We start from the raw sequence: 26683 nt of genomic DNA on the forward strand, positions 1-26683 counted from the left end.
CCTTTGTTTGATCCATAAATGTGTATATCGAATAAAAAAAATTATGTAAAATTTAACTCTACCTTTTAACTGGAATTCTAACTCGATTTTATTCGGTAATCCGTCTTCATTCATTAATACAGATGCGGGAGATGTATCTAGAGTTGTTTTCAATGGCCCAAGATCGATGTGTGATGCGTCTTCTGTTGGACTGTAGAAAGTATTTCCAAAATTCAAAACAGAACTCGTTTCCAAGAGATTGTGAGGTTCCAAAAGTGGAGATTCTTGCGATCCAAAAGAAGAGGAGCGGTTCATGGCCATAGATTTCGCCAAGAGGTGAGGCATTGGTACACCCCTTTTGTATCGGAAAACTCCCCCGCTCACTGTCCTGTTGAATGCGCGACGTCTTCGAAAGAATATGGAGTTAGATTCTTCTTCCATTTCTGCTCAAAAAAAAAAAAAAAAAAAAAAAAAAAAAACCCGAGAAAAATTAGTTCTTAGATAATCAAAAATCAGACACCATAATCACGGCGACACAAGATACTATTTGGCCATTGCTGGATTACATGAAACAACAGATTCATTACAATTGCAAGTATGTGAAGCAAATTTGATTCACACGGTCCTGAGCAAATAATTATGTGTGAGACACAAATGCTTCACGTTGTGTTCGATTGCGTAAATGAAAAAATGAATGCTTAAGACATTATGAATCTGAACTAAATTTTAATATTTTTAGTGCTCCTTCTTCCATTTCTGCTCAAAAAAATTTCAAGAAAAATAATTCATGGATTATCAAAAATATATACATTAATAACGACAACACGAGATATTCCCCTGACGTGCTGGATCAGAGGAAACAACATATTCATTACAAATGCAAGCGCATGAAGCACATGTGATTCACACGGTTCGAACAAATACATTAAATGGGAGTCACATTTGCTTCAAGTTGTGATTAAAAAGTAAAAAGAATAACAAAATATACTTAAGAATTAAAGAATAAACAAAAAATACTTTTTCAATAAAAAGCGAATATATCAAATTCTGATTAGGAAAATTCTAATCAGTATTTGAACTAGAATTTGATATGTTTTGTGCTTTTAGAAGTCAAATATATTGTTTAATTTTATAAGTACATTAGAGTTTTTGAAAAAAATAGGTTTTTAGAATATATGAATTTACATAAGAAAACTTACTGTCTCTCATATCTTCACATTCAGCAATCATATTTTCAACTTCGCAGATGACATTTTTACGACAAACAAGGCTAACCTAAAAAAACACAAATATTGAAATTTGTAATCAAAATTCTGAACCAAAATTTAATATTAAACTAAAATTTAATTTAAAACCAAACTTGTAATCAAAATATTATATGGAAATAGATATGTCCCTAAATATTACACATTAATCGTTGGACAGTATTTTAATTTTTTTAAGAAGTGCGGAATAAACAAATTGCTGTTAAATAAATAATTTCTGCATTATTATAAAAATAATGCCTTTTATGTTTAGAAACATTACATACCCTGTTTGAAATTTTCCTCTCTAAATGCTTTTCAAGTTGAGCTAGTAAGAAATTATCTTCGCAGGTGAGACCTTCTGATGTAACCGAGACTGTTCCAATTTTGTAAATGGCGTTTGAATAGAAAGTAACTGAAAAAAAATAAATACAAGTTTGTATCATTGATTATTATCTAATACACAAATAATATAATTATTGAAGACAACTTTTTACACTGAATCGAATTTGTAAGCGTAAAATTTCCTTCGATTGTTGATTTAAATGTGATAAATAGATGAATTCAGTAAGAAATTTGAAAAAGCAAGTCTCTTTACTTTCTCGTACACATAATACAGAGAAAATATATGATCGTCAAAAATTCGAAATCGAGATTTTGGCGAATCTCCACGTTTTTAACTTCTCTGAGTTGGAAAATGTCCGCCCATCTGTCTGTAACAACGATAACTCAAAAACGCTTTCCTATCAAATTTTGAATTAAATCTGTTCAGAGGAAGTCCGTCTGTCCCACTGTTCGAATATAACTTAATACAATAACTACAAAATTCGGTACACAGATTTAACATAGTATAGATAATTGTCAAATTAGTGAGCCAAATCCAACAAGAGGTTGGTTGTCTGTCGGTCTGTACTTTCAGAAACATGCAAACGTAATAACTCAAAGAGGCACTGATTTAAATATATCAAATTTGGTATAGAAGTTTTGTGACTACGAGTGCAGTTTTGTATCAAATCTTTTTTTCAATAAATTAAAAAAATGTGTCTAAAGCACAAATTCGTTTTTCGGATATTATTAACTGTATGCCAAGGATTAATCGCCAAAAAACTCGCCAAGGATGATTTGATAGGTTCAGTAAAAATGCTAAATTCACGACATAATATTTCGCAACTATTGCCATGGAAAGCCTTCTCTGGCATGACAAATTTGTTAATGCGAGGAAATTTTGAGAGACCATTCCCTCAGCTTCATTGTTGCATTTACTTGTAGCATGCTTTATTTCACAAGTAAATGTTAATACCTTATAATATTCTTTTAGAAAGTTACATTAGAATATATGAATTCACCGCTTATATTTACGTTTAATTTTCTTTAAACAGTATTTTAATACAGTAAGTGATTGATTTTTTTTTCTTCAGTTGATTGTGCTCATAAAATTAATGAAGGTTATCAATATGCACTGCTTATTTTTTATTTTTTTTGGTTCAGTGGACCTTTTTCATTACTGGTCACTATAATAATAAATTCTGATTAAAGTGTATGAATATAAAAATATATTTTATATAATGAAATTTAGGAGAAAAAATATTAATGATATAAATTAAGATACATCTGATTTTCGGTTGTAAATTTAATTGTTAGCTAATTTTTTGATTGATTCAAAACTATTTCCTAGGGTGTCAAAACTCCATGTATATATATAAAAAAAAATACTTTTTTCAGAAAAAAATATTCCCCCATTAATTCAAAACTCAAATATTCATGCATCAGTAACAGCATTTTGTGCTTCTCTGATCAGTTACCCTCTTCACAAAAGTAATTCCAGATGACTCTGGGGAAATAAACTGAAAGGAATAGAACAGGATAAAGCTTTTTAGCTGTTATCGTACAATAAGTCTTCTCTGATGGAAAAGCGCGAGTTGCCTTTCTCCCCCGGTTGCTAGAAGCCGGCCGAGGGGAGTGAAAGTAAAAGAAAGGATAAGGTTTCTATTCTTAAATTGTTCTTTGGAACTACTCGAGTACGAAAGAAACCGAGTGAGGCCCAAAGGTGTCTTTCAGATACTGTATCAGCAAAAAGACTGAGAAACATTGATGGATACGCACAGTTTCCTAAAAGGTATTCCTTTCAGGGATTGTATAGCTGTTGCGAAACGACTCCGAGTTGGAACTTTTTTTCGTTTTCTTCAAACCGAATTGCAGCAGTCATTTAGAACGAAATAATAAAGAAATAAACAAGCAACCGCCTGTTTTCAGACAAGTTGTCCATTATTGAAATCATTATAACTACAGAACAGGAAACGAAATTAAAGCATAAAACGAGAAAACACGTGAGGGGTACGCAATGTGTTAACTTAAATTTGCTGAAGCATGTATTATACATTTGCTATTCGCCTAATGAACCGGATGCTTGAATTCATAATTCTAGAATGCAGACTTTGCTGCTGTATAAATAACAGCATAATGATTAAAAAATGAGAGAAAATGGAATATCTTGAACATTATACTGTTTACATTTGAAGATGATAGACTGATTTCATGGAAAGAAACTAATTTTTGATAGGTATTTTCAGAGTAATGTTTTAATTACTATATTTTTCAAGAAGTGTAAGTTAGAAGAGTCATAATGAATCAAAAAGGTCACTGATAATTCATATAAAAAAGTACTAAGAAAATATAATAGTATCTTCTTCTTACTATTTTATTTTTAGCAGAAATACTATTTTAAAAGTGTTTTGGAAAAGGCTATTAGAAGAAATTGAATAGCATTCAAAATATTTTTTTAAAACGATACATGTATCAAAAATGTTTAACTTAATTTGCTTATTTTTAAAATTTATGTACTTAATTCTCTTTGCTTATCGTTCGTAGAGGTATTTAATTCTCTTAAATAAAATGAGGATATATCGTAAAGTATTTTAAAAATTAATAAAAGCAAATAGAAGCATATAAATATGCAACAAAAATTATTATGAAAATTAAACACATCTCATGTTTGATGTGCCATTACATTGCTAAAATAAATCTTTGATTTCATTTTTTTTACCTTTGTATCTGTATAAAAGAGGAAAAAAGCCATTTGCTCGTTCCTTTTGAACAGCGTTATTCTTGCAGACAAATATAGCGGGCGTTGTTTTATTTAAAACCGAAAACAATAGAATATGATAAGCCATTTGAATGGAATTATAGATGGCTTATTTATTTAGTGACTACCTAAAAGATTCGAAAAATGTACCTCGGAATTTTTTTTTCTCGGAGAATCAATCAATAGAATAATTTCAGTAAAAATTCACAAAATTAAATTAATTGTTTTTGTAAAACTTTTTCCTGTTAATTCATAAAAAAATCATGTTAGGTATTCAGCTTCGTGTATCTCGAACATAAGGCTAATCGAAAAAAAAAATGTCTTCGGCAATTTTTCTTAAAGTTTAAACTTTTCGTCAAAATGAAAAATTCTTTTTAAAATAGATTTTATAAAATTCATTTATATATATGTCAAAATTTTCCAAAATTACTCTAAGATTGGTGCTAAAATAGGCGATTATCGTAAAATAATCGCATATTATTTTATAACACCATAATAAGAACGATATTGAAAAGTTGTGAGCTTCTTCTAGATTTAATATGCATTATTTTTCTTTCAGACGTAATACATTATTTTTCTTTTAGACGTAATACATTATTTTTCTTTTAGACGTAATACATTATTTTTCTTTTAGACACAATACACTATTTTTCTTCTAGACGTAATACACTATTTTTCTTTTAGACGTAATACACTATTTTTCTTTTAGACGTAATACACTATTTTTCTTTTAGACGTAATACACTATTTTTTTTTAGACATAATACATTATTTTTCTTTTAGACATAATACATTATTTTTCTTTTAGACATAATACATTATTTTCTTTTAGACATAATACATTATTTTTCTTTTAGACATAATACATTATTTTTCTTTTAGACATAATACATTATTTTTCTTCTAGACATAAAATATTTTTCATTATTTTTCTTCTAAATATAATGCATTATTTTCCTCTTTTAATACCATTGTATATTTTGGCAGAGAAAAAGCGTCAATAAAAAACAGCATCTAAATAAATATCTTTCACAAAGAATGAACGTTGCCACCTACTGAACGTTGCTAATAATGGGTATCTACAGAAAGTGGGGAATCTATTTTCTTTTAGTGACGAATCTCCGTTCCTACGCAGAGCAATTATGTTTGGGCAATTTGTGTGGGAGACTCAATTTGAGCATCTCGCAGCAATTTCTTACTCACGTAAATTAAGTACATTTTGATACATTTTCACGTAACGGTCAACATTTTGATACATTTTCACGTTTAAGACCTACCCAAATTTGAAAACCACATTTTAGAAAATACGCCTATGGCTATTTGAACGAGATAATAATAATAATAAAAAAGAAACAATCAGTTAAATGAATGAAATTTATATGTTCTTTAGACAAAAAATCGTAAATATTAATCACATTTTGAATTAATCTGCAAACAACAACCGCAAAAGTAATACAAAAGATATTCTAGATTCTCTACGGCGATCCACCGAAATACAATACAAAATACCCCATAATTATAATTTTTTCCCCGCATGTGTTACCATTTTCAAGCAAGAAATATTATATATATATATATATTATCGCAATCGTTTTATCAATCAATCCAATAAAAGTTTTAATTGCATTTTCGTATATTTATTATCTTAGGAATTATTAAATGCAAAAGAGAATTACGATAAATTATGGGAGGCAGAAAAAAATAATTTGGATATAAATTGTAAGATTATACATTTTTTTAAATTTTAAGATTATATAACTATTGCGTTTTGTTCCTAAACTGCCGAACTTATTGCGAAAAACTTCAAAATGTCGAAATAATTAAATAGAGAAAAAAAAAACATCTGAGTGAATGATTATTTTCAATATTTTTTGAGGATTTAAAACAAAAACAACCCATCCAGAACATTTGATTCCATTCATCATAGACATAATTATTTTGATATCAAATGAATTAAAAGCTAAAATTGAGTAAAAGGCACTTCCAATTTTCTTACATCGTTCGCCATATTTGTGAATAATACATAAACAGTAACAACATTTCTTCTTACGAAACATTCAGAACCTAAACATTTATTAACTGCTTTTAGCATCGTATATATGTATATTGTATGTAAATAACATACAATTCAAAAGGATCTCATATATATATAAATGCGCATACATAAATGCCATTTCAAGTGTCCATTCTAAAAGCGAGTTAATATGCAATTTCTAATCCGTTGGAAATAAGAATAAAGTTTCAGTTTAAAATTACATAAAGAATTACATTTTATTTTGCATCAGTCAATAAATATAAAAGAAGTCAGCCAATAAATGTCAAAGAAATTACGAAATCAAATTTTTACGTGGTTCACTCGTCATATTATATTAGTCATATTTAGCAAAACATTTTTAATATATTAAAGTTTTAAAGCAAAAGAAAAGGTAAGCGTTTTATGCCTCTGAAGCCAAAGCTTCGAATTTCATTATTTTAGATCGATCAACGGCTGTGTCCAGGAAATAGTTACTCATCTTCTTTCAGGCAGATGCTAAAAATGTCTAAAATCTTAAAAAACATGAATATTCTAAGTTTTATAATTCAGTCCATTTTAGACACAGAATGGATTTATTTGTTTAAAATTTTACTAAAAGACAAGAAATTTATTTTGAAATATAACTCATAAAAAATAAAAACAGTATGAAAAAAATAGACATAATTTTTTTCAATTGCAAGTTACTTTATCTGAAACAACAAAGAACATAATTCTTCATATCATTTAACATCCTTTTTCTTATTCAAAGCAAATGTCTATCAAATTGTCTCAAAAATTAACCATTGGATCACGATCAGAGGATTATCTGTAAATAAATTCCATCGCCTATGTTTCTAAAGACAATTGTTGTAAACTTTCGGAATTTTCTTCCATGCATCATTCCAATCATGAAAAATGTTTATTCCTTTTTTTTAAACTATCAGTTGTTATTAACAAGCTTTAAGTAAAGGCCGTTTCTTTAATTTGTAAAACAGCATTTACAATCCTTTTCCATTTGTAACTTAATTTAAAATCTTTTTCTTTCTATTCCATTTTCATTTGTTGATATCTCAAACAATTATCTTTCAAAGAAACTCCTGCGCATTTTTTACTACTCGTTTCACTATAAGGATCTTCTTAGTATCACTTTTGGATTAATCATTTAAAGCCAACATCGCGAATGGAAATTTTTTAAATCAATTTATCGAAATTTAAAAGAGATGTTTATTTACTTTTCTTTAATATTATCATCTGGTACTTACTAGAACAATCTGGAAAAGGTAAATATTCGGCTGGCTGCCAAATTCCATCATATGCACAGAAGTAAAATGGCGGTGTTTTCAAAGCAAATCCATATCCTTCGTTGCACGTCAAAGAGCAGAAAACTCCATTCTCTGCCTCCGTGCAATTTGCACGTCCGTTCATTGGATCAGCCGGGAATGCGCAGGCATGTTCTGAAACGTGTCACGACATTAATATTTATATAAAAAGTAGAAAACATTTAATAATCAATTCTTAAATCTAAATTATATCCTGATATGATAGAAACTTAAAAGATAATTTCGATATAACATTTTAATTTATGTTTTATGAAGTTCTGTTTTTGAACTTCTTAATATGTTATAGAGTTTCTTAATGTGCTATATAAATATATCCTAATCATCCATATCCTACCCTTTTAAATAATTCTTTATTTTTAGAAATGGGCACTGAAAAATTGCATATGAAATGAACTTCCGATTTTTTTCCCCAGCAGTTTAACGCGACAACAAAGATTTTATCGATATATTAATCGCTTTTAGTAACCAACTTGCTTATACGGAATATTTTATTTTTTATTTGATGAATCTAGAGAATGAATTTATTTTGGAATCATCCGAATATTTCATCTTTTTATAAGATGAAACTGGAGAAAATAAATTTCATGGAATCAGTCTATTACAGATTACTACGGTTTCAAATTAAAAAGGGTATATGCAAAGAATCAAAAGTCTTTTTTTTTCCGAGAGAAAGGAGTTTTGCCTTATTGTTTAATAAGACTGGAAAATAATAATTTAAAGAAATTAATCTACAATAACTTATTGCACGTTCAAATTAAAAAGTGTATACCACGAAGTGAAAACGGATGTAAAAATCCAACTTCATTGTTAATATGCACATAAAGCAAACTTATCATCTTAACTTAAAGCATTGGCAAAAGCAGCCGATTGAATGATTTTACAGGGCAATGGAATTATTTTGATTTTTATCACAACAATAAAAAATATTACATATTACGCATCAAATTAAATTTAAAAATTCATTAAAAAATAGAAAAAAATGTAAGAAATGAAATCGCTAAAAAATTTCAGGATAAAGACAGCGTTTTTGAGTGTTCTGAAGTTTTAGATAGGATTAGGTTAGTGTGTTATATTTGTGAGGTAATATTTTAGAAAGATATGGCTAAAACATACAAAAAAAGTACTTATTTCTTAATTAACTTTTAAACTACTAAAATTAGACAGTTTTCCTTAAAGAACACGTGTCCTAAAATCTCATCAAGATCGAACAAAAACTGTAGATTTGTGTAAAAGACACCCACACATGCACATAATATGTATGCATACTAGATGAATCCGGCGATGTTTTGTTATCAATAGATTTTAATATATTTATAGATTAAATTAATATAATTTTTGAAGATTTGATGGTAACTATTGTTTTAGTTAAAATTATATATTTATATGTCCATTATTATTTTTAACAATAATTTTGCGTGTTCTTGCGTATGAGAGTATCTTTGTTTATACTCTCATTTATGATAAGGTTTGTTTAGAATTCTTAAGTTTCTTTCAATTCCTATTCATGCTTATTTGAGAAGTAAATTTAAATAAGAGCACTGTTATCATTGATATTATACAGTAGACTCCCGATTATCCGCGGTGCGGATTATCCGCGCCTGCCGCACAAAGTTTTTTTTTTTTTGACTGATTTTTTCAAAAAGGTGCAGTTTTACAGTTATGCTTTTGTAATTACATAATACATTACAGTAATAAAACAGTACATATGTATTCATTTTTCTGTGTATCCTTGATGCCTCTCGTAAGTACAAAGCACTTTTCTGTTATCATTAGCAAAATGCATTTTAGGTTAGTTTTGAGTGATATACTAAAATATTAAGCGTTAGTTAAACATTTCCTGCTGTTTATTTTACGTTTCATTGTACATAAAACGATTTTTCAAAGTTGGAATGACTTTTCTCTTTTGCTATACCCGTTTTTAGCTTTTTTTGGATTATCCGCGATTTTTGTTATCTGCGGCGGCCGCGCCACCCAATTCCGCGGATAATCGGGAGTGTACTGTATTATTAAATTCCTGACTTCTTGCTAATGATCAGATCAAGAATTTCAATAGCTTTAAATATTTGGATCATTACTAAAACCCAGCATAAATCGGGTGGGCAGTTTTTAGACTATAAAGAACATTCTTTTTTATATGTAAGTATATATATATCGATATATAAAGATGTTTCACAGGAAGGAGTCGAGGTCGATGCAATGATTACATAAATATGAGCAATAGTTGCGATTTTGAATCTACTTACTCATATTTAACAATTTTTTATCAAATAGAATTTATTTTTTAAGGGAAAATTAAAAATCACATTAAAGAACTTTGAAAATTTAAAATTTTTATTTATTGTCCATGCTGATGCAGTTCGTAAAATTCCTTCTTAGAGACAAAGGAATGAATGTACTTATTAAACTTATGTTTTATATGAAAATTATGAAAATAATGAAGATATAACTGTGTGCGCACCTTGTACAGTCACAGTAATGATGCACGTATTGTTATTTCCAGATTCATCCTTAACTTCGTAAATAATGTCAGTGGTTCCCAGGGGAAAGGACGCTGGTTTCTCGTGGGACCGCCAAACGTTGATTGATTTTCCCGAGTTGTCGGAGAACAGTGGTTCCTCCCAGGTCACAGAGACAGGGAGAACCCTCGACAGGACTGTTGGAGGAGATACACATCTATCGATAGTGGGTGGTTCTACGTCTATAAAAGAAAACAATCGCATTTACAAAAAACTGTGCAGTTAACAGATAATGAAAAATAAAAAGGCATTTAAAGCTGGTTAAATGTTTATTGATAATCAAAAATATTGTTAAAAATAACCGATAAAAGTAAACAGATGAAAAATAAAAGATCACAAAATACTTTACAATGGTTATTCAGCGTCGTGTTAATAGAAGCTAACAGATCTAAAATTTGGTTTCAACTGCAATTTCAATTGTCAATAATCTGGAAGACTCTGTAAATGTCCCACAACTATTTAAACGCTAATATTAAATAAGTGTTTTAGTGGCATCTGCAAACATATTTATTCCATTATGATGTCAATGTGATGAAAAAAAAAGTTCATATGACAATGAAATAATCATTCGTTTAAAAATTTGATTTTAATGCATATGAGTAATCATAACTTCACTCACAAGATCTTACAAGCTGTTTTTTTAACACTAAATTATGGTAATATTATTTATAATTAATACTGCGATACCATTTAATACCAGTGCTGTGATATATTAAAGAGTATAGCACAAAAAACATTTTCAATATTTATTATTTTTTAAGAATGTTACCTGCCAATAAAGAAAAGGAATTAAAATATTGTGTTCAAAGGATGTGAAATCTTCAGATTATTGACCGCGACGATAAGAATGCAGCATCACATCATTCAGTTTATAAACGCTAACTTTGGATATTTTCCCTAGGGAATTCACTTTAAGTAGAGTGATTAGAGAAACACAAGAGGGAATATATAACCAGAAAATGCTGTATTTCAACTTTCAGTTAAAAAATTAAATTTGAAAATTTTCCTGGGGAAATCTACATTAATTTTGGCAAGGTAACTAGGGAAAATACGAGAAACAGAATTATAACAAAATTGCAAAGTCTGAACGTTATTATCTAAAAAGGCTCAATTCGAATATTTTTCCTAGCGAATCTACATCAAGTGTGGAAAGATAACTAAGAAAAACAGGAGAAACTGAATTCTAACAAAATTGCAATGTCTCAACGTTATCATTAAAAAAAAAAAGGCTAAATTCGAATATTTTTACTAGTGAACATAGAACAAGTGTTATAGAGTAACTACGGAAAATACAAAGAAAAGAATTATAATAAGAACATGCAGCCGTTAAATGTTCAGGTAAAGAGAAAAAGCCAAATTTGATTATTTTTCTGAAGGAATCTACATCAAATGTGGTAGAATGACTGCTGAGATTCGAGGAAAAGAGAAAACAAGAAAATGCAGCATCTCATTATTCAATTAAAATATTTTGCTGAAGAAATAAATTTCAAGTGTGGTATGTAGTTACAAGTCCATTAATGATGAACTCACCTCTTACAGTAACAGTAAAATTACAACGGGCTTTATTTCTGGCTCGATCTTCTGCTGCGTAAAGTATGAGGGCGACGCCAATGTCGAATCTTCTGGGTGATACGATAGCTGGAATGACAGTAAGAATAACTGGCTCCCCACTGTTGTCGAAGGTTTGAGGAGTTGGCCATTCCACCATGGCACTGGCGTCGTTTTCATCAGCATCAACGACAATATTTTCTGGACATTTAATCACAGGAGGCTCAATATCTGGAAAAAAAATTCTGTTATTGACGGAATTTGCAGCTGGAATTATCAAGAAAAAATATCATGAGCTATTTAAAAACAGCAATTGAGCAGGTATAAAAGTAATTCCTTTTATTTGCGTTGGATGATAATTACACAGTAAATTACTAACGGAACTACTGTTTATTGCAAAACGTCCGAAACTATTTCTCTCTTTAGTTCCAACTAAATTATTCTTCCCATCAAAATTGTTGCAACAAATCTATTATAAAACGAATGGTCTATTTATTCACACTTGTTGGAAATGAAATTTTAAAAAAAATCCTCGGTTTTTTTTTATCATCAAGGGAATTTTAAGAAAACACTACTTATGACTTTGGTCATTTATCGCTTCATTCTTCTGTTATATCTTCAAGTGATATTTCTACATTTATGATTAATATCCTTTAACATTATTCTTTAAATACCACAAAAAATGTGAGAAATTGATAATTAAAATTACTACCTGAATTATTTTTCCCAGTAAATTGAATTTTTTTTAAAAAAAAATTGAAAATGCTTTGTCTAATTAATGATTAGTTCTTTGCAAATGGCGCAAGTTCAATATTAGGAAATTATCTAAAATTTAAAAAAAGGGAGAAATGAAATCCTTTAGAATTTATAAAAAAAAGGGAAGGATATTTGTATGTACACTTGATGAATACTTTTCACTTTCTCGTATGCTAAGTATGAAGAAAGTATTGTCATCGTCTAAAAATCTGAACTCGAGATTTTGACGAATCTCCACATTTTGGACCTCATTGAATTCAAAAAGCACATTTTTGAAAAATGTCTGTCTTTGAAAAAGTAACTCAAAAGTGCTTTAAGCTAGATGGATGATTTATGGTCTTGATACCAAATTTATTGATTTCTATCAAATTTTAAATAAAATTTGGTCAGTAGAAGTCTGTATGTTCCGCTGTCCGAATATAAGTTAAAACGATAACTATAAAACGATGGGAATTAAATGAACAAAACTAGATTTAATATCGACATTATAGATGTTATTTTCATCCAAATCCAACAAAAAGATTGACTGTCTATCGGTTTGTATTTTCAGAAACATGTAAATGTAATAATTCAAAAACCCAATGACTTAAACATATCAAATTTGATACGAGATATTGAGGTTAAGAGTGTACTTCTGTGTCAAATTTCGGATTCAATCGGTTGGGAAAAACGCGTCTAAAACCGAAATTCAAATATTTGGATACTTTTTACTGCTCGATAAGGATTAATCGCCAAAAAATACGCCAAGAATCATAGATTCAGTAAAGATGCTAAATTTCCGTCAAAGGTTGTATTTCGTAACTATTGTACGGCAATTCCATGCAAGGCGTGCTCTGCCTTACTCGCCTAGAATTTTTTGTTGGGGGTGGAAAATAACAATTTAATGTGAGAAAGTTTTTGGGATCACTTCCGCTAGTCCAAAATCGTAAAGAACTGTTGTAACCGTGAAAATGTAATACCACACACAAAATTCATAATATAATGTAATTAGAAAACCACATCTTCATACTATTTTACAAAACAGTTGAGCGATATTCCGTCTGATGTTGCGGTCCGAAAAATAATAAGTTGCATAATTAAAGAAATGTGAGTGTAAGGATTCTTTTAGAGTTCGAAGCTCAAAAATATAGAAAAAGGCTTGTTATAATTCCTAAAAATTAATGTGAAAGGTTTTGTCAGGGCATGGATTTTATAACAATCATTATCTCATAAGAATGTGAAAACGATACATACTTCAAAATGTCCAATCTGACTGGGCGTTGGACCGCAAAGGGTTAAATATTTGTTTTTATTTTAGTTAAACTAGGTATGTGATTTATATATCTCTCTCTTATATGATTTCAAATGATAATAATTATAAAGATTATTTCTTATATCAAATTCTAGAACTGAAAGCTAAGCTTACCAACACAATTTGTGGATAATTCGCCCTCACTCCACTCGCCATTGTCAACACATCTTCTTAATTTTGGTCCATCAAGTTTGAATCCTGGCTTGCATTCGTACGTGCATTCGTCATTGTAGCTGGATTTCCCTTTCGTGCACTTAGCCGGGGAAATAATTCCATTAGGAATAGGTTTCATAGCTGAACAACTAACAGCTGTGAACAAGAATTTCATCAGGCATATCATATAACTAAAAAAATATGAAAACAAACAATAACAGCTATGTTTTATTTCAATGCAATGTGCTTAAATAGAAAGGAAACGGGAAATGTACAAGTAATCATATCTTTTTATTGCTGACTAGCCGCCTTTGGCGACCAGCCGGTTCGCCAATCTTAATGTTCGTTAAAATTTTAATAATTAAATATTTTATGCAATTTCTACTTTAATAGCTTCTTCATCAAAATATTTTAAAACTTCAAATTTTGATTATCATATAATTCATTCATAATATTATAAAGGCCTTCAGTCATAACGTAATATGTATCTCTCTCATTTTCTGTTAGCACCCGTAGAATTTATGCTTTAAATTAAAGTGGAAAGAATTTATCTTCAATTAATATAATAATATTTTTTACTGAAACAAAGCATTTTTTTATAATCTGATTACTGAAAATAGAGTCACTCAGCGTTTAAACTTTATGGGCACTAAAGAATATCTTTTTTAATTTATGTAATATCTCAAGAGTTGGTCAACAAAATTTTCTTAGATTCATTATGAGCAGATCGATTCATTAACAATGTTTAAATTTAAATGCATCAAACACTAAGAAAATAAAACGAATCGTTTAAAATAAACGGTTGAAAACAGGTTTTAAAAAAACTACTTAAAAAACGATGTACTTAAAACTATAAGCATATACAAAAAATATATAACTAACATAAATACAATTTACTTACAAAAGCATGCAACTAACCCTAAAATAATTTAAATCATCCATTGATAACGTTGTCATGGCAACAATCAGAACAGAATGCGCATGCGTGAATTTTCTTCGCCGGTTACGTAACGCAAGTACGTGATTTTTTCTACGCCAGTTGGGGTAACGCTATGCGGATTAGAAATTTTTAATTTCCTTTATTCTGTTTTATTTTAATTCAAAACTACTTCAGAATGAATCTGAAAGATTGATTCATTAACAATGTTTAATTTTAAATGCATCAAACATTAAGAAAATAAACAGAACCGATTGAAATAATCCGCTGAAAAATTTTAACCCTAGCCTCATTACTGTTGGGAGAAAAAAAAAAATTGAAGCCTTTCTCGTTTGGCGCTGGGGATAATGGAAGATTTTTTTGGCGGGAAAGTTAGTTTTTAATTAATAATTAAAATTCTAATTAAAAATTCGAAAAAAGAAACCCCAGGTGCACATTCCCAACCTCCAAGGTATACATGTACCAAATTTGGTAGCTGTATGTCAAACGGTCTGGCCTGTAGAGCGCCAACACACACACACACACACACACATTGAGCTTTATTATAAGTATAGATTAGTGCTGTTTTACAGTTTGATTGATTTTCTAAAAAGTATTAAAATTACAATAAAATTTTTAGAAGATTAATGAGTAAAATTTAAATTTTATAAAAATTTCTACTTGCATTGAATTGGTTCAAAATTTTAATACCTACAATATTTATAAACTAGTTTCTAAATAATTATAGTATTAATATAGTCAAAACTCCATATAAGTAAATTTTTCTAACCCTCATATAAGACATTCTAAATTCTTTATTAATTTTGCGACGTAATAAATCGGAACTCAAGAAAAAAAAATTAATAGAATAATTATAACATATCATTACTTCTTCACGATGCAAAGGGTGTCCCAAAATTAAGACAAGATTTGAAATTGCGTAAATTTTAGGACGTTAATTTGGAATGGGGCAACACCTTGCTGCACCATTCGTACAGTCAAGTGATGGCAACCCTATTAAAAGAAACATTTTACAGCTAATAGTTTAGGGCTAGTAAAAACGGAGCGTTACACGGTAGAACAATGTGATAACGCACGAATTGAATTAAATAAAAAACAAAGGTTTTTTTTCCCTTTACATTATTAAATTTTTTATTGAATCGCAAAGCGCATAGGATAGGGTTATGTATGGAATAAACACATAGGGCAAATGGCCTCCACGGCGTTACTGGCACATACGCATTCTTTTACCCAAATTTTCCATGTCCATTTTGCATAAATGTGGTTGAATTTCATTGATGTAGTGCTGAATTTCTACCTCCAATACTGCTTATGGGCTTGTTGGCATAGACCTTTGATTTCAAATAGTCCTATAAAAAGAAATCCAATGGCGTTAAATCACATGATCTAGGGGGCCAATTCTCACACTTTCGAACTGTGGCCGCCAGACTTTCATTATTATTAAAATATTGTTCAGCAATGAAAACACGTTGTTCTATCGTGTAACACTCCATTTTTACTAGCCCTAAATTATTATCTGTCAATTGTTTTTTTTAAAATAAGATTGCCAACACTTTATTGCACGAATCATAGTAAATTCAAATCTCACGTTAATTTTGTGACACCCTTAATAAGTATATTATTAAACAGTTTTGAGTTTTTTATATGAAGAAATAACATAAAAACATATGATCTGATTGTAAAATAAATTCTTTCTAGTAAATTTAACTAATATAGGCAACAAGTTTTCTAACCTATATATCAGTCAGTTGTTTTTCAAAAATTTGAAAAGTTAGCCAATAAAATTTTCAAGTTTAAATTTGATTTCTAATTACTAATATACCCAGCCAGTTTCGCTAATCTATTTATTAACTAGTTTTTTTTTTAGAAACTACAGAAGCTAGCCGATACCACATTCAAATTTAAATTTAATAACTAATATAACCAGCCACTTTCGCAAATCAATGTATTAGCCAGTTGTTTTTCAAAAACTTCAAAAGCTAGATAATAAAATATTGAAATTTAAATTTAACTCTAATATTATGTATCAGGTTATTTGACACATAATTATTAGATACTAATAGATGGTACCTTCATAAAAAAATTAATTTTCTGAAATAATTATCTAGTATGACTTGCCGAAACGAGTCACGAATGTTACTCACTTTCAAAGCAAACAATTTACTACTAGCGCTGCTGGAAAAATGAAACACAAAGGGGAATAACCTTCAAATTTTAACGCAGATGAAACAGCGAGAATAAAAAAACAGCTTTGAAATAATGCATCTATCTCAAGGGGGAGGGGAGGGCGACCATGGCCACCCAAGTCACACGATTCGCGTCCAGTCGGCAATCCCGACTAGCCGCGAGGAAAGATGTTGAATCAAAATATCAAAACAAAAATTAAAGTACAGGAAAGATTGTGTGTATGAAATGATTTATGACAAATCTTTCATCATACAGAAATAGACAGGCTGGAAGACGCGGCGCATGCGCTCTGGGACAACTTTCGAGAATGAATGAAATGAAGAGAGGGGAAAAAATGAACTCGGGAAAGAGAAAACGATGCTGCTAAGTTAAAAATAAAATCATCTTTATCTTTCTAGAAAACTTTCCGTTTGCAGCAGATGCTGTTTCTATCAACCTGTTCGTGAGAAATCTCTTAGACTTTAGTCACGGAGGTAGACAGCGGCTAAAGTCTCGCCGTAAATCGTTCATAACGCTAAGCGGGAGCTAAAATCGTATTTCTGCACTTCGTACGTTTTGGAACTTTCACTGCATCTTTTCTTTTTCTTTCGTTTTTCTCTTTTGTAAATCTACGCCTTCGCATTCCAGATCGGAACAGTGTTTAAAAAAGAACGTAAATGAATAATTCCTCAAAAAAATTGCTTCAAGTTACACTGGGCTCGTTACAAGTTAAACTTTTATATTTGTTTTAAATATAAAGGAAAGAATATATGAAAAATATAGATAAACGTAAGGTAAGAATGGTTCATATCTTAAATGTGAATAAATTTAACAGAACAATTTTTTGGCATAACATTTATTTATGTCAAATATATTCCCCCCCCCCCCAAAAAAAAAGAATGTCACACCTCTGAAAAATACTTAATTTTATACTAGACATTTAAAAGAAATAAAATGTTAGAGAGACATTAGACAGATATTCAAAAGAAAAGAATGTTCAAGGTGATAAATGTTTTTATAGCATAAATAATTTAATTATCAATAAAAAATACTTAGTGCTTTTAAACTTTTATATGGAATATAAAAGTACATAGTCTATAAATTTATTTCTTTGGCCCTCCAATTCAAGTAAAGATGGCTTCTAAGGTAATAAAACGGTAAATGGTTTTTGAACAGCTATCATTTGAATAATCAGAATATCAAATATTTTGCTTTGAAAAACTGTCTATGACTCATTTTTTAATCTTTTGAACTAATCTAATGAACTGATTAAATAAATAGCATAATTTTCTTATTAAAAATATTGCTACCATAATTTTTTGCTGGATTTCAGATGACAAACGTAATGCATATCCCCAAATTTATTTACACATTTTTGAGTTATTTATTTATTTATTATTATTATTGTTAGTTAAAAATTAATTAGTAGAAAAATCCTTCAGAATTTTACAATTTAAAATTAGGTGCTTTTTTTTCCTACATCTGTTACGTGCCAAATTAACAAAGGTGAAAGTTGAGTTGTTCAAACAATAACATGTATATAAGAGAAAATTACAGAAAAGTTTGAATTTCAAATATTTCAGACTTCAATATTAACATTATAATTCATTTTTAAAATATTATATTTAGTAGATGAATGAAACGAAAGTGAAATTTGTTTATTTTCAATGCAAAATTTAATAAAAAATAATTATTATACAAATAAATAGCTATTAATGTTTAATAGAATTTATTTATTACCGACAGCATAGTCTTAGTCTCTGTAAAAATATTCAAAGAATTAATGAAATTATTAATACATTAATAAATTAATTGTCGGCTGATAAAAAAAATAATAGGCATATCGCAAGTGATAATCCTTTATATCATTCCTAACGTAAACTAACATACATTCCTTTTATAGTTAAAATAGAATAATTAGCTCTTGCATGGAAAGTAAAAGTAAAATGCTGCACAGTTCAAAATAATCAGTTTAAAATATTTTTCAAATATTTATCGAATAATGCATTTTTAAAGATTACTATACAATTATAGTTATCATTTTGGCAACACTCCATGTAGTAGTTCATGTAGCGTTATGGGAGCGTAGATAGAGTTTGTGGACCAGACAGTAGCAGATAATAAAGCCCCCCCCCTTTATTATTTCTCACAACGTTAATTACTTTTATTTTCCAACTATGACTAATAGTTTTTCTTAATAATTTAAGTAACGATAGTGCATTTTACTCGGATGTTTCGTATTGCCATTACGCTGTTTGTTTAATCCTGTTAAATAGAAAAGAATCCGTTGTTGTTTGACGTAATGCAAATATAATACGAAAAGTTTGTAATACAATAAAAATAAAATCTTTACTAAAAATTATCTTTATATTTTATTTTTATATTTTAATTACATGATCCTGATTATTAAAAATGCAGAAGTATTAAATATTTTATCAAGGAGTTTAAAATGTTTTGAGTCAGATTTTACATTTTTTTTTTTCATTTAATTAGGGATTCCTTTGAGAATTTTACTTCAATTTCTCGACAGAAAAGTGAAAACATAGATATTGTTAGGGAAATGTAATTTTTTAAAAGATAAAATCTGATATATTCTCTTACCCTGATATATTCTCTTTCTTCTTACTTGGTGGCTTGTTAAGTTCGGACATCGGGGCACCGATGCGGAGGCAGTTATGGTTCAGGTAGCGATAATTTTCATGCGTGATTAATCTTTGTTATGATAATATTTAAAAGTTGCTTCAGAATAAAGTTGAATTACATACGTATTTTCGAAAAATTTGGCACCATACGGATTTTTGCTGAATTACTAATAAAAATTCTTTTTCATTTTAGTTCCCTTCAATATTTTAGATTAAAAAAAATGACTTACGTCTACAGAGTGCTTGAAGTCCATCCCATAAAGATATGGCCAAACATGTCCTCTTTTTTGATCCAACGAGAGTGTATCCATGATCACAAGAAAAATGGCATTCCGTTTCAAAAACATTATCCGGCGTGCTGCACGTCATGGATCCGTGACGTGGAGGGCTCAACGCCGGACACGTTTTCACTGTAAAAGAAAAGGTGAATTTCACCTGTCAGATTCTCTTCAAGATGTGTTTACACTTCTTAATTTCATTCCAATACAAAAGCAAAATATTTTTTCTGTATAAAAACAAAATGTACTATCTGTTTTTAGGTATGAAATTGTTCTTCACTTTGGCGCATGCGCCAATTTGTTTTAATTTAATCGAAACACAATGAGATGAAAGATGGAGGAAGGTATGTTAATTTCTTATTAAGCAGCATATAGAAATATTACGCACATTTCGAATTAAAACAAAATAATAAAATTCAGAAAGAAAATAAATATCAAAATAAAATAAAGGAAGGGAGGAAACTAAAAGAAAAACGTTATCTAACAAATGATTCCAGAAAAGCTTCTTCACTGTGGGTCACTTTTATTGAGCAGTAAAATAAATCAATAATGATTGGTGCGAGATTTTGAATGTTCCTTATTTAGCTTACAAAAAATATTTAAAAAGATATATGATTAAAAGTGAAAGCTTAAATTCCCTACTATAATATTGTGATTAATACTGATAAATATTCCATTTTAAATGATGCAAAATATTTTAATGATTTTTTTTCTAAAAATGTTTAATGTTTTAAAGCGCATTTAGTAATTTTGCATGCAAATATAATTAGTTTATTTTTACGCAAACAGGTGGGTATAAATTTTGTTCATGCAGAAGGGCAGTTCAAAAATACTTACTGGTTTCAAGATTGTTGGACAGAAATGAAAAACGACGAAGAGGAATGAAATCAGAAAAAAATGCATTTAATTTATACAATTAATTCATATTGCTATTAGCGCATTGTGTTATCAGTATATATAATCGTCCACCTCAGTCTGTTACGTTGGCCGGAGTTTAAGAATATCCCCGTCAATTTCATTTGTGTCGTTATCAGATGCGTAAATCCTAACTCTTGTTTCGTCAATCGATTCAAAGAAATTTTTTTCATGTTTAAGATCATTTATTTATCGGTGTGCGAATAAGCCTAAGTAAGAATAAAAAATATCTATGCTTATTCATTATATTAAGCCTTCACGAACCAAACTGATGATTATAGCTAATATTTTCTTTCAGTATTGTTTTTATTTTGTACTTGGCATTGATTTTTTTTTTCTGTTAGCGGAAAACACTATTTATTTTAATTCAATTTTAGTGATTAATTTGATTTGGAAGTTAATAAGCATTATGGATAGATAAGTTCCTGTTGTAAAGAAATAATACTTCTAATGTTATTATATATTTACATCTAAAGTGAACTGCAAGTATAATTTTCTTAAATATTCTGCCAGTGTGCCTGATACTCTCTACTTCAACAATCACTAGGTACTCTGGTATCTAGTGATTGTATCTGGCACACTAGATATCTAGGTCAAGTACAATCATACTTGAGATATCGTTAACAGGATAACAGACTATCTAGACAGGCACATCTTCTAATTAATAAGAACTGCATAAGATCCAACATTTATAATAATAAAAAGCTGCTTTCCGAAAAAATATTAACAAAAGTAATTAATATAAAATTAATTCACTCGGAGATAGATTTGAAGATGAATTCAACAAATTACTCGGTGGATCTGTAAATGTCGAAAAGTGCGAAGAAGGAAAGGATTTTATAGAAGCACTGGAGAGTTTCTCTTATTTGTGAAAATTCTTCAAAAATGTTATGCTTTATTACGGTGGAAATCTTCTTTATGTGAATTAAACATGAGCAGATCTGATCTTAAAGAAGATCTGAATTACTTATGCAAGAAGCCTCTTCTCCAGTCCAAGAACCATTCTCTGCACACAACCGAATGCTGCTGCCCTTCAATTTGAATCCAGAGTCACAGCGAATGCCACAGGCAGCATTGAATACACGGCTACAACCACCATTCACGAAGAATCCATGTTCAGGGGGATCCAAGGGCGGGCATTCCAAAACTAAAATGCAATTGATTAAAATCACTTTAAAATATCAATAATCGTTTCAAAATATTGATTATACAATATATTCATACAGCAGATAAATGTGCCTCAGATTTATAACTTGTATTATGAATCGAAATAAAAAGTGACTGATGAAATTGAGTGCATATCCATAAACTATTAATGCTGTAATAGTTATTAAGCATAGATATTCCTTTGAAAAATTTAATTAAAAGATTTTCGTTTTAAAGGTGTTAATTAGAAGGTTTTTAAAATCATTCATAAAATTCAAACCTTTCATAAAACTCTTGTATACTACTTATAAAAATAATTAATAAATTTACCAAAACTGAAAGATTTTGATGTTTTATATAGCAATCGTGCTGTTGCTTTATATAGTTGATTACATAGAAGTTTGCTTTATATAGTAGTTTACAGTAGTTATGACTTAGATTCGGAATCGAAATAAAGAAATGTTTTCGAGAAACTGAGTGCATGTATATAATTTATTAATGTCGTAATAGTTAGCGAGCATGGATATTTCATTGAAAAAGTTAATTAAAAAATAACGTTTGAAAGTTGTAATAGAAGGTTTTTATGAAACATTCATAAAATTCATTTGTAAAATTTTTTGCAGACATAAATGTGCTTTAGTGATATCATAAAGCTAACTGAAATTGAAACAAAAGAAAGGAATAATAACGCCACGACATAGGAAGCGATGTTATTATTAATACTTATAATTCCCAAATTTTCTGAAGAGAATTGTAGCACAATTTTTAAGCTGAAGAAATTTTACTTTCTGTAGCTTTAATAATAAGCTACAGAAAGTAAAATCATATCCCTCCTTGAATTTTTTTTTCCTAAATCTGAATCATGTAAACTAGATATTTCTGCCAGCACTTAAATTTTGAAAATAATTTTGATTTTTAGTAATGTAGAAAAAGATTTTTAAAGAGTATGATCCAGTTTTTATGTATAAGCTTAAATGTTAGAAAAACAAAGAAATTATAAAGAATTTTTAATTTTATTTGAATAATTTATTTACAACTAAAAAAACTATTAAACTATTTATTAAACTAAACTATTTAAAACTAAACCTTCTTAATGTTTTACAGTTTATTGATATTTATAACTGTTTTTCTACAAATTAAAATAAACTTCCAAAATATTCTGAATACACTATTCCAAAAAATAATAAATATCATAGCTAAAAGAATCTAACGCGTTATATAGCAAATATACTGTTGCTTTATATAGTAGTTTATTAGTGATAAATATATATAAATATTTGAAATAATACGTCACGAATCATTATATATTATTTTACATATTTGCTTAATATACAATAAAGATATATTATAAATAGCTTACTATTTGTGATACAGGAACAGATGACAAATTTACAAAGCAAGTAAATAATTGAAATGATAAAGATAAAAAGTAAGAGCTCATTTAAAAACAGATATAAGTAATTTAGAATATATGGCCAGCCAAAAATCACTAAAATAAATAAAGCGACTTTTAAAACATTTTTGAGGCCTTTTCTTATTGTTATAACTATAATTTTTTACTTTCCATACAAAATTTTATTTAATTTTTGAGAGTTTATGATAAAATTTTATCCATAGAGTTGAAAAAGTGATAGACGGACTGCAATTCTATTTTGGTGTAGGACAAGATAAAATCAAGTGACTTCGGGTATCTTCTTGTATTCGCTGTAACTTCATTCTCCATTATATTTCAATGGCAGATTATTTCTCGCTTTTAACTGTTAAATTTTAAAACTTATTTAAGCCATGATTAACTCTTGCTCTGCAACTGGATAAAAAAAATCTTCTAAGGATAGTCCTGTATCATTTAACAGCTATTTACAATAAAAGTATTCTATTTATATTCATTTTAAGTCAGTTTAAAATTTCGTAAAACTAAAACGTATGTTTTATTGAAAATGTTATATAGTAATATTTCATAAATGTGCTAGTAATAATTGCATCTTTTTATAAATTTTAATTAAGATCTAAAATAAAACTAGTGGGTATTCTAAAGACAAGAAATTATCAAAGAAAGAAATGCTATCTTTACAGATAAAAATTTTGTCTGAATGTCAACATTTATTAATAACTTTACCCTAAAATCACCATTTTCGTAAAAATTTCGAATTTATTTATTATTTTGTATTAAAGTCAATACATCTAAGATTCCAAATATGATTTATTTTTATTTCTGAGGTAGTTAAAAACAAAATTACAGGCAGAATTATAAACCAGAAGTGGAATATTTAAAATTGATACTAACAAGGGGAAGGCACGAGGTTTAAAATTGAGTTGGGGCGAGATTTTATCGAAACATTTATACATTTAGAATGTTCATTCATGGAAATATCAAAGCACAATAGCCAACCAATTTCGAGGAAATAGCCCTGCAACTTTCAAGATAGCTTATATATTAATAATGTGTTACTGTGAACGAGCGCTCGATTAGTATAGTGGTTAGGACTCTGGCGTAGCATTAACGAGACCCAGGTTCGATCCTGTACTGTTTTTTTTTCTTCTAAATTATTTCAAAATAATTTAACAGTTTTAATTAATAACTTTTTCATTTTTTAAGAAAAAATATTTATTCTTCTAATTTTTGGATTATAATTTAATTTTTAGAAAGAAAAATAATTATAAATGCGAATGCATTAAAAAAAATATTAAAAAAAAGACCTAGGTTGCTTTTATAATCTGCTTTTATAAAAGATCTTTTTATCTGTTTGAGATAATGATAGAAGCATTTGAACATGTAATGTAAAATTAAAAGATGTTTTTAGGTAAATAAAAGGGGAAAAATGTTTACTTAAAGAAGAAAAATAATCACTTTTAATTAATGCAAAAAAAGTAAAAAACTAAACATGATTTAAATCAACAAACTTAGCAACTGATGTTATGAAAAAGAAAAATTGGTTTCGAAATCAGTTTGATTAGTTTTTGCTTAGTAAAATGATAATCTCAAAACAAGAAAAGAAAGAAAAAAAAAACTTTTCAGGAAATGAAAATTGACTGGACCCAATGTCGGGAAGCAAAAAATTGCGTGACAGATTTTGAGTATGTCAAGATTTGCGATATGTCGCCAGAAAAAGGTATTCTTATTCTCAGATTTCGCGCGACTCATGTTGGGCAAAGAAACATAAGACTAGCTCACTCAATTTATATATCTATCTCTGTGATTTTATCATACTTTCATGTACAATTTAGAAAATATTGTGATTATTTTCCAAATATAGAACAAAAAGAGGAAATGAAATATGGTACATTTGGATATAGAGCTAATTGATTTATTAAGGAAATGGAAATGGGAATACCGCTATTTCACTTCCTTCAGTCTTGATCCTTATAATAACGAAACAAAAACAAGAAACACAAGAATTTTCAAATCAGTGATCTTTACGAAAATTAGGGCCTATAACTGATATCAAGTTTTCTCCTCCTTTCACGAGTAAAATAATTTTTATTTTTGTTTTTCATTCCAAGATAAATAGGAAATTAATGAGGTTTAACAATTCCAAGACGGCTCTGGAAATAAACTAGTTAAAATTTCACAATTGAGAAAAACAATTTCTTTTTACTGTAATTTAAATGAAAATTTATTTTTGGAAAAAAAATAACAGCTTATTTTTAAGCCGATGAAAGAGAGCGCAATTAAAGAAATGGAAAATTCATAAGAAAGAATTTACTAGCATTTTTGAAAGTTTAACTTAAGGGGTCGATGGACTGAATTACTTACTCAGGGTTATGAAATTTTTATAAATATGTATTAAAATATAAATACATCAAATTTCTTTAAATTTTTTAACGAAATAAATTATTTAAAAAAAATTAAAATTTATATATTTTTAAAATTTTTTAAAATATTCCAGATGTTTTATTTTTTTATTATTTATTATTACCCCCTATTAATTTATTTGTAGCAAAACTGTGTACGATTTTTTAATTTCGATTAAGCGCTAAGTTTTTAGAAATATTTTTATGCACACTTATTGAATTTTCTTAATTTTTTTTCTGAACTAAAATTGACTTTTAACTATCTAAAAAGTCTTGAAATATAAATTGCATACCCTATTTTCTTTTAACGTTTAACTGAAATCTTTTTTATCAATTCTATTTAATTTCCTTAACAATTAAGACACCTGGAACATTTTAAAAATATTTAAATCTAATTACAGTATCATTTTGAGAAAAGGCATTAAGTTGTACCTTTTTTCCTCTTAACCCTTCAAATATTTATTTTACTGAATAATACATATTATAACACTATTTTAATTGAATATAAAAAATATATTTTGATGTTCAAGCGATAAAGAATAGAATTTCATGTTTCTGTCCATTTTTGTTTATTTCAAAATTCGCAGTCTGCTTAATGAGAAAATAATAAGAAAATATTCGTTATCTAATATATAAAAATGAAATTTTGTTCGTTCGTTTTTTATGCGTTGCCGTACCATTCATACGATTGCGATAAAACTTTGTAACTTATTGCTTGCATTTGCGCGAAAGTTATAGGCATAGTACAATTATTACATCTAATACTGAAGTCAGAAAATTCATGTTTTTCACATGGGCAATTGCACGTTGGATGCTCACAAGTTGGACAGCCAAGAAGATTATTTAATTTTGCTGAAGGCGGAAAAACAAAAAATATTGTCTAC

The 26683-nt window shown here is 28.6% G+C and overlaps 1 protein-coding gene across 1 annotated transcript in view; it reads right to left on the reverse strand.

The window, feature by feature from the left end:
* LOC129963955 (sushi, von Willebrand factor type A, EGF and pentraxin domain-containing protein 1-like) overlaps positions 1 to 26683 on the reverse strand; it is a 122610-nt gene that overhangs the window by 43355 nt on the left and 52572 nt on the right. The window contains exons 5-13 of the mRNA XM_056078581.1: positions 21829 to 22008; positions 19899 to 20078; positions 13885 to 14079; positions 11706 to 11954; positions 10118 to 10357; positions 7582 to 7773; positions 1511 to 1638; positions 1179 to 1254; positions 63 to 422 (exon numbers count right to left, since the gene is read on the reverse strand). Coding sequence (XP_055934556.1) covers positions 63 to 422; positions 1179 to 1254; positions 1511 to 1638; positions 7582 to 7773; positions 10118 to 10357; positions 11706 to 11954; positions 13885 to 14079; positions 19899 to 20078; positions 21829 to 22008 — 1800 coding nt within the window. The remainder of the gene's footprint in view (positions 1 to 62; positions 423 to 1178; positions 1255 to 1510; positions 1639 to 7581; positions 7774 to 10117; positions 10358 to 11705; positions 11955 to 13884; positions 14080 to 19898; positions 20079 to 21828; positions 22009 to 26683) is intronic.

The sequence above is a fragment of the Argiope bruennichi genome, chromosome 3 (genome assembly GCF_947563725.1).
Source record: "Argiope bruennichi chromosome 3, qqArgBrue1.1, whole genome shotgun sequence".
NCBI classification, from domain to species: domain Eukaryota; kingdom Metazoa; phylum Arthropoda; class Arachnida; order Araneae; family Araneidae; genus Argiope; species Argiope bruennichi.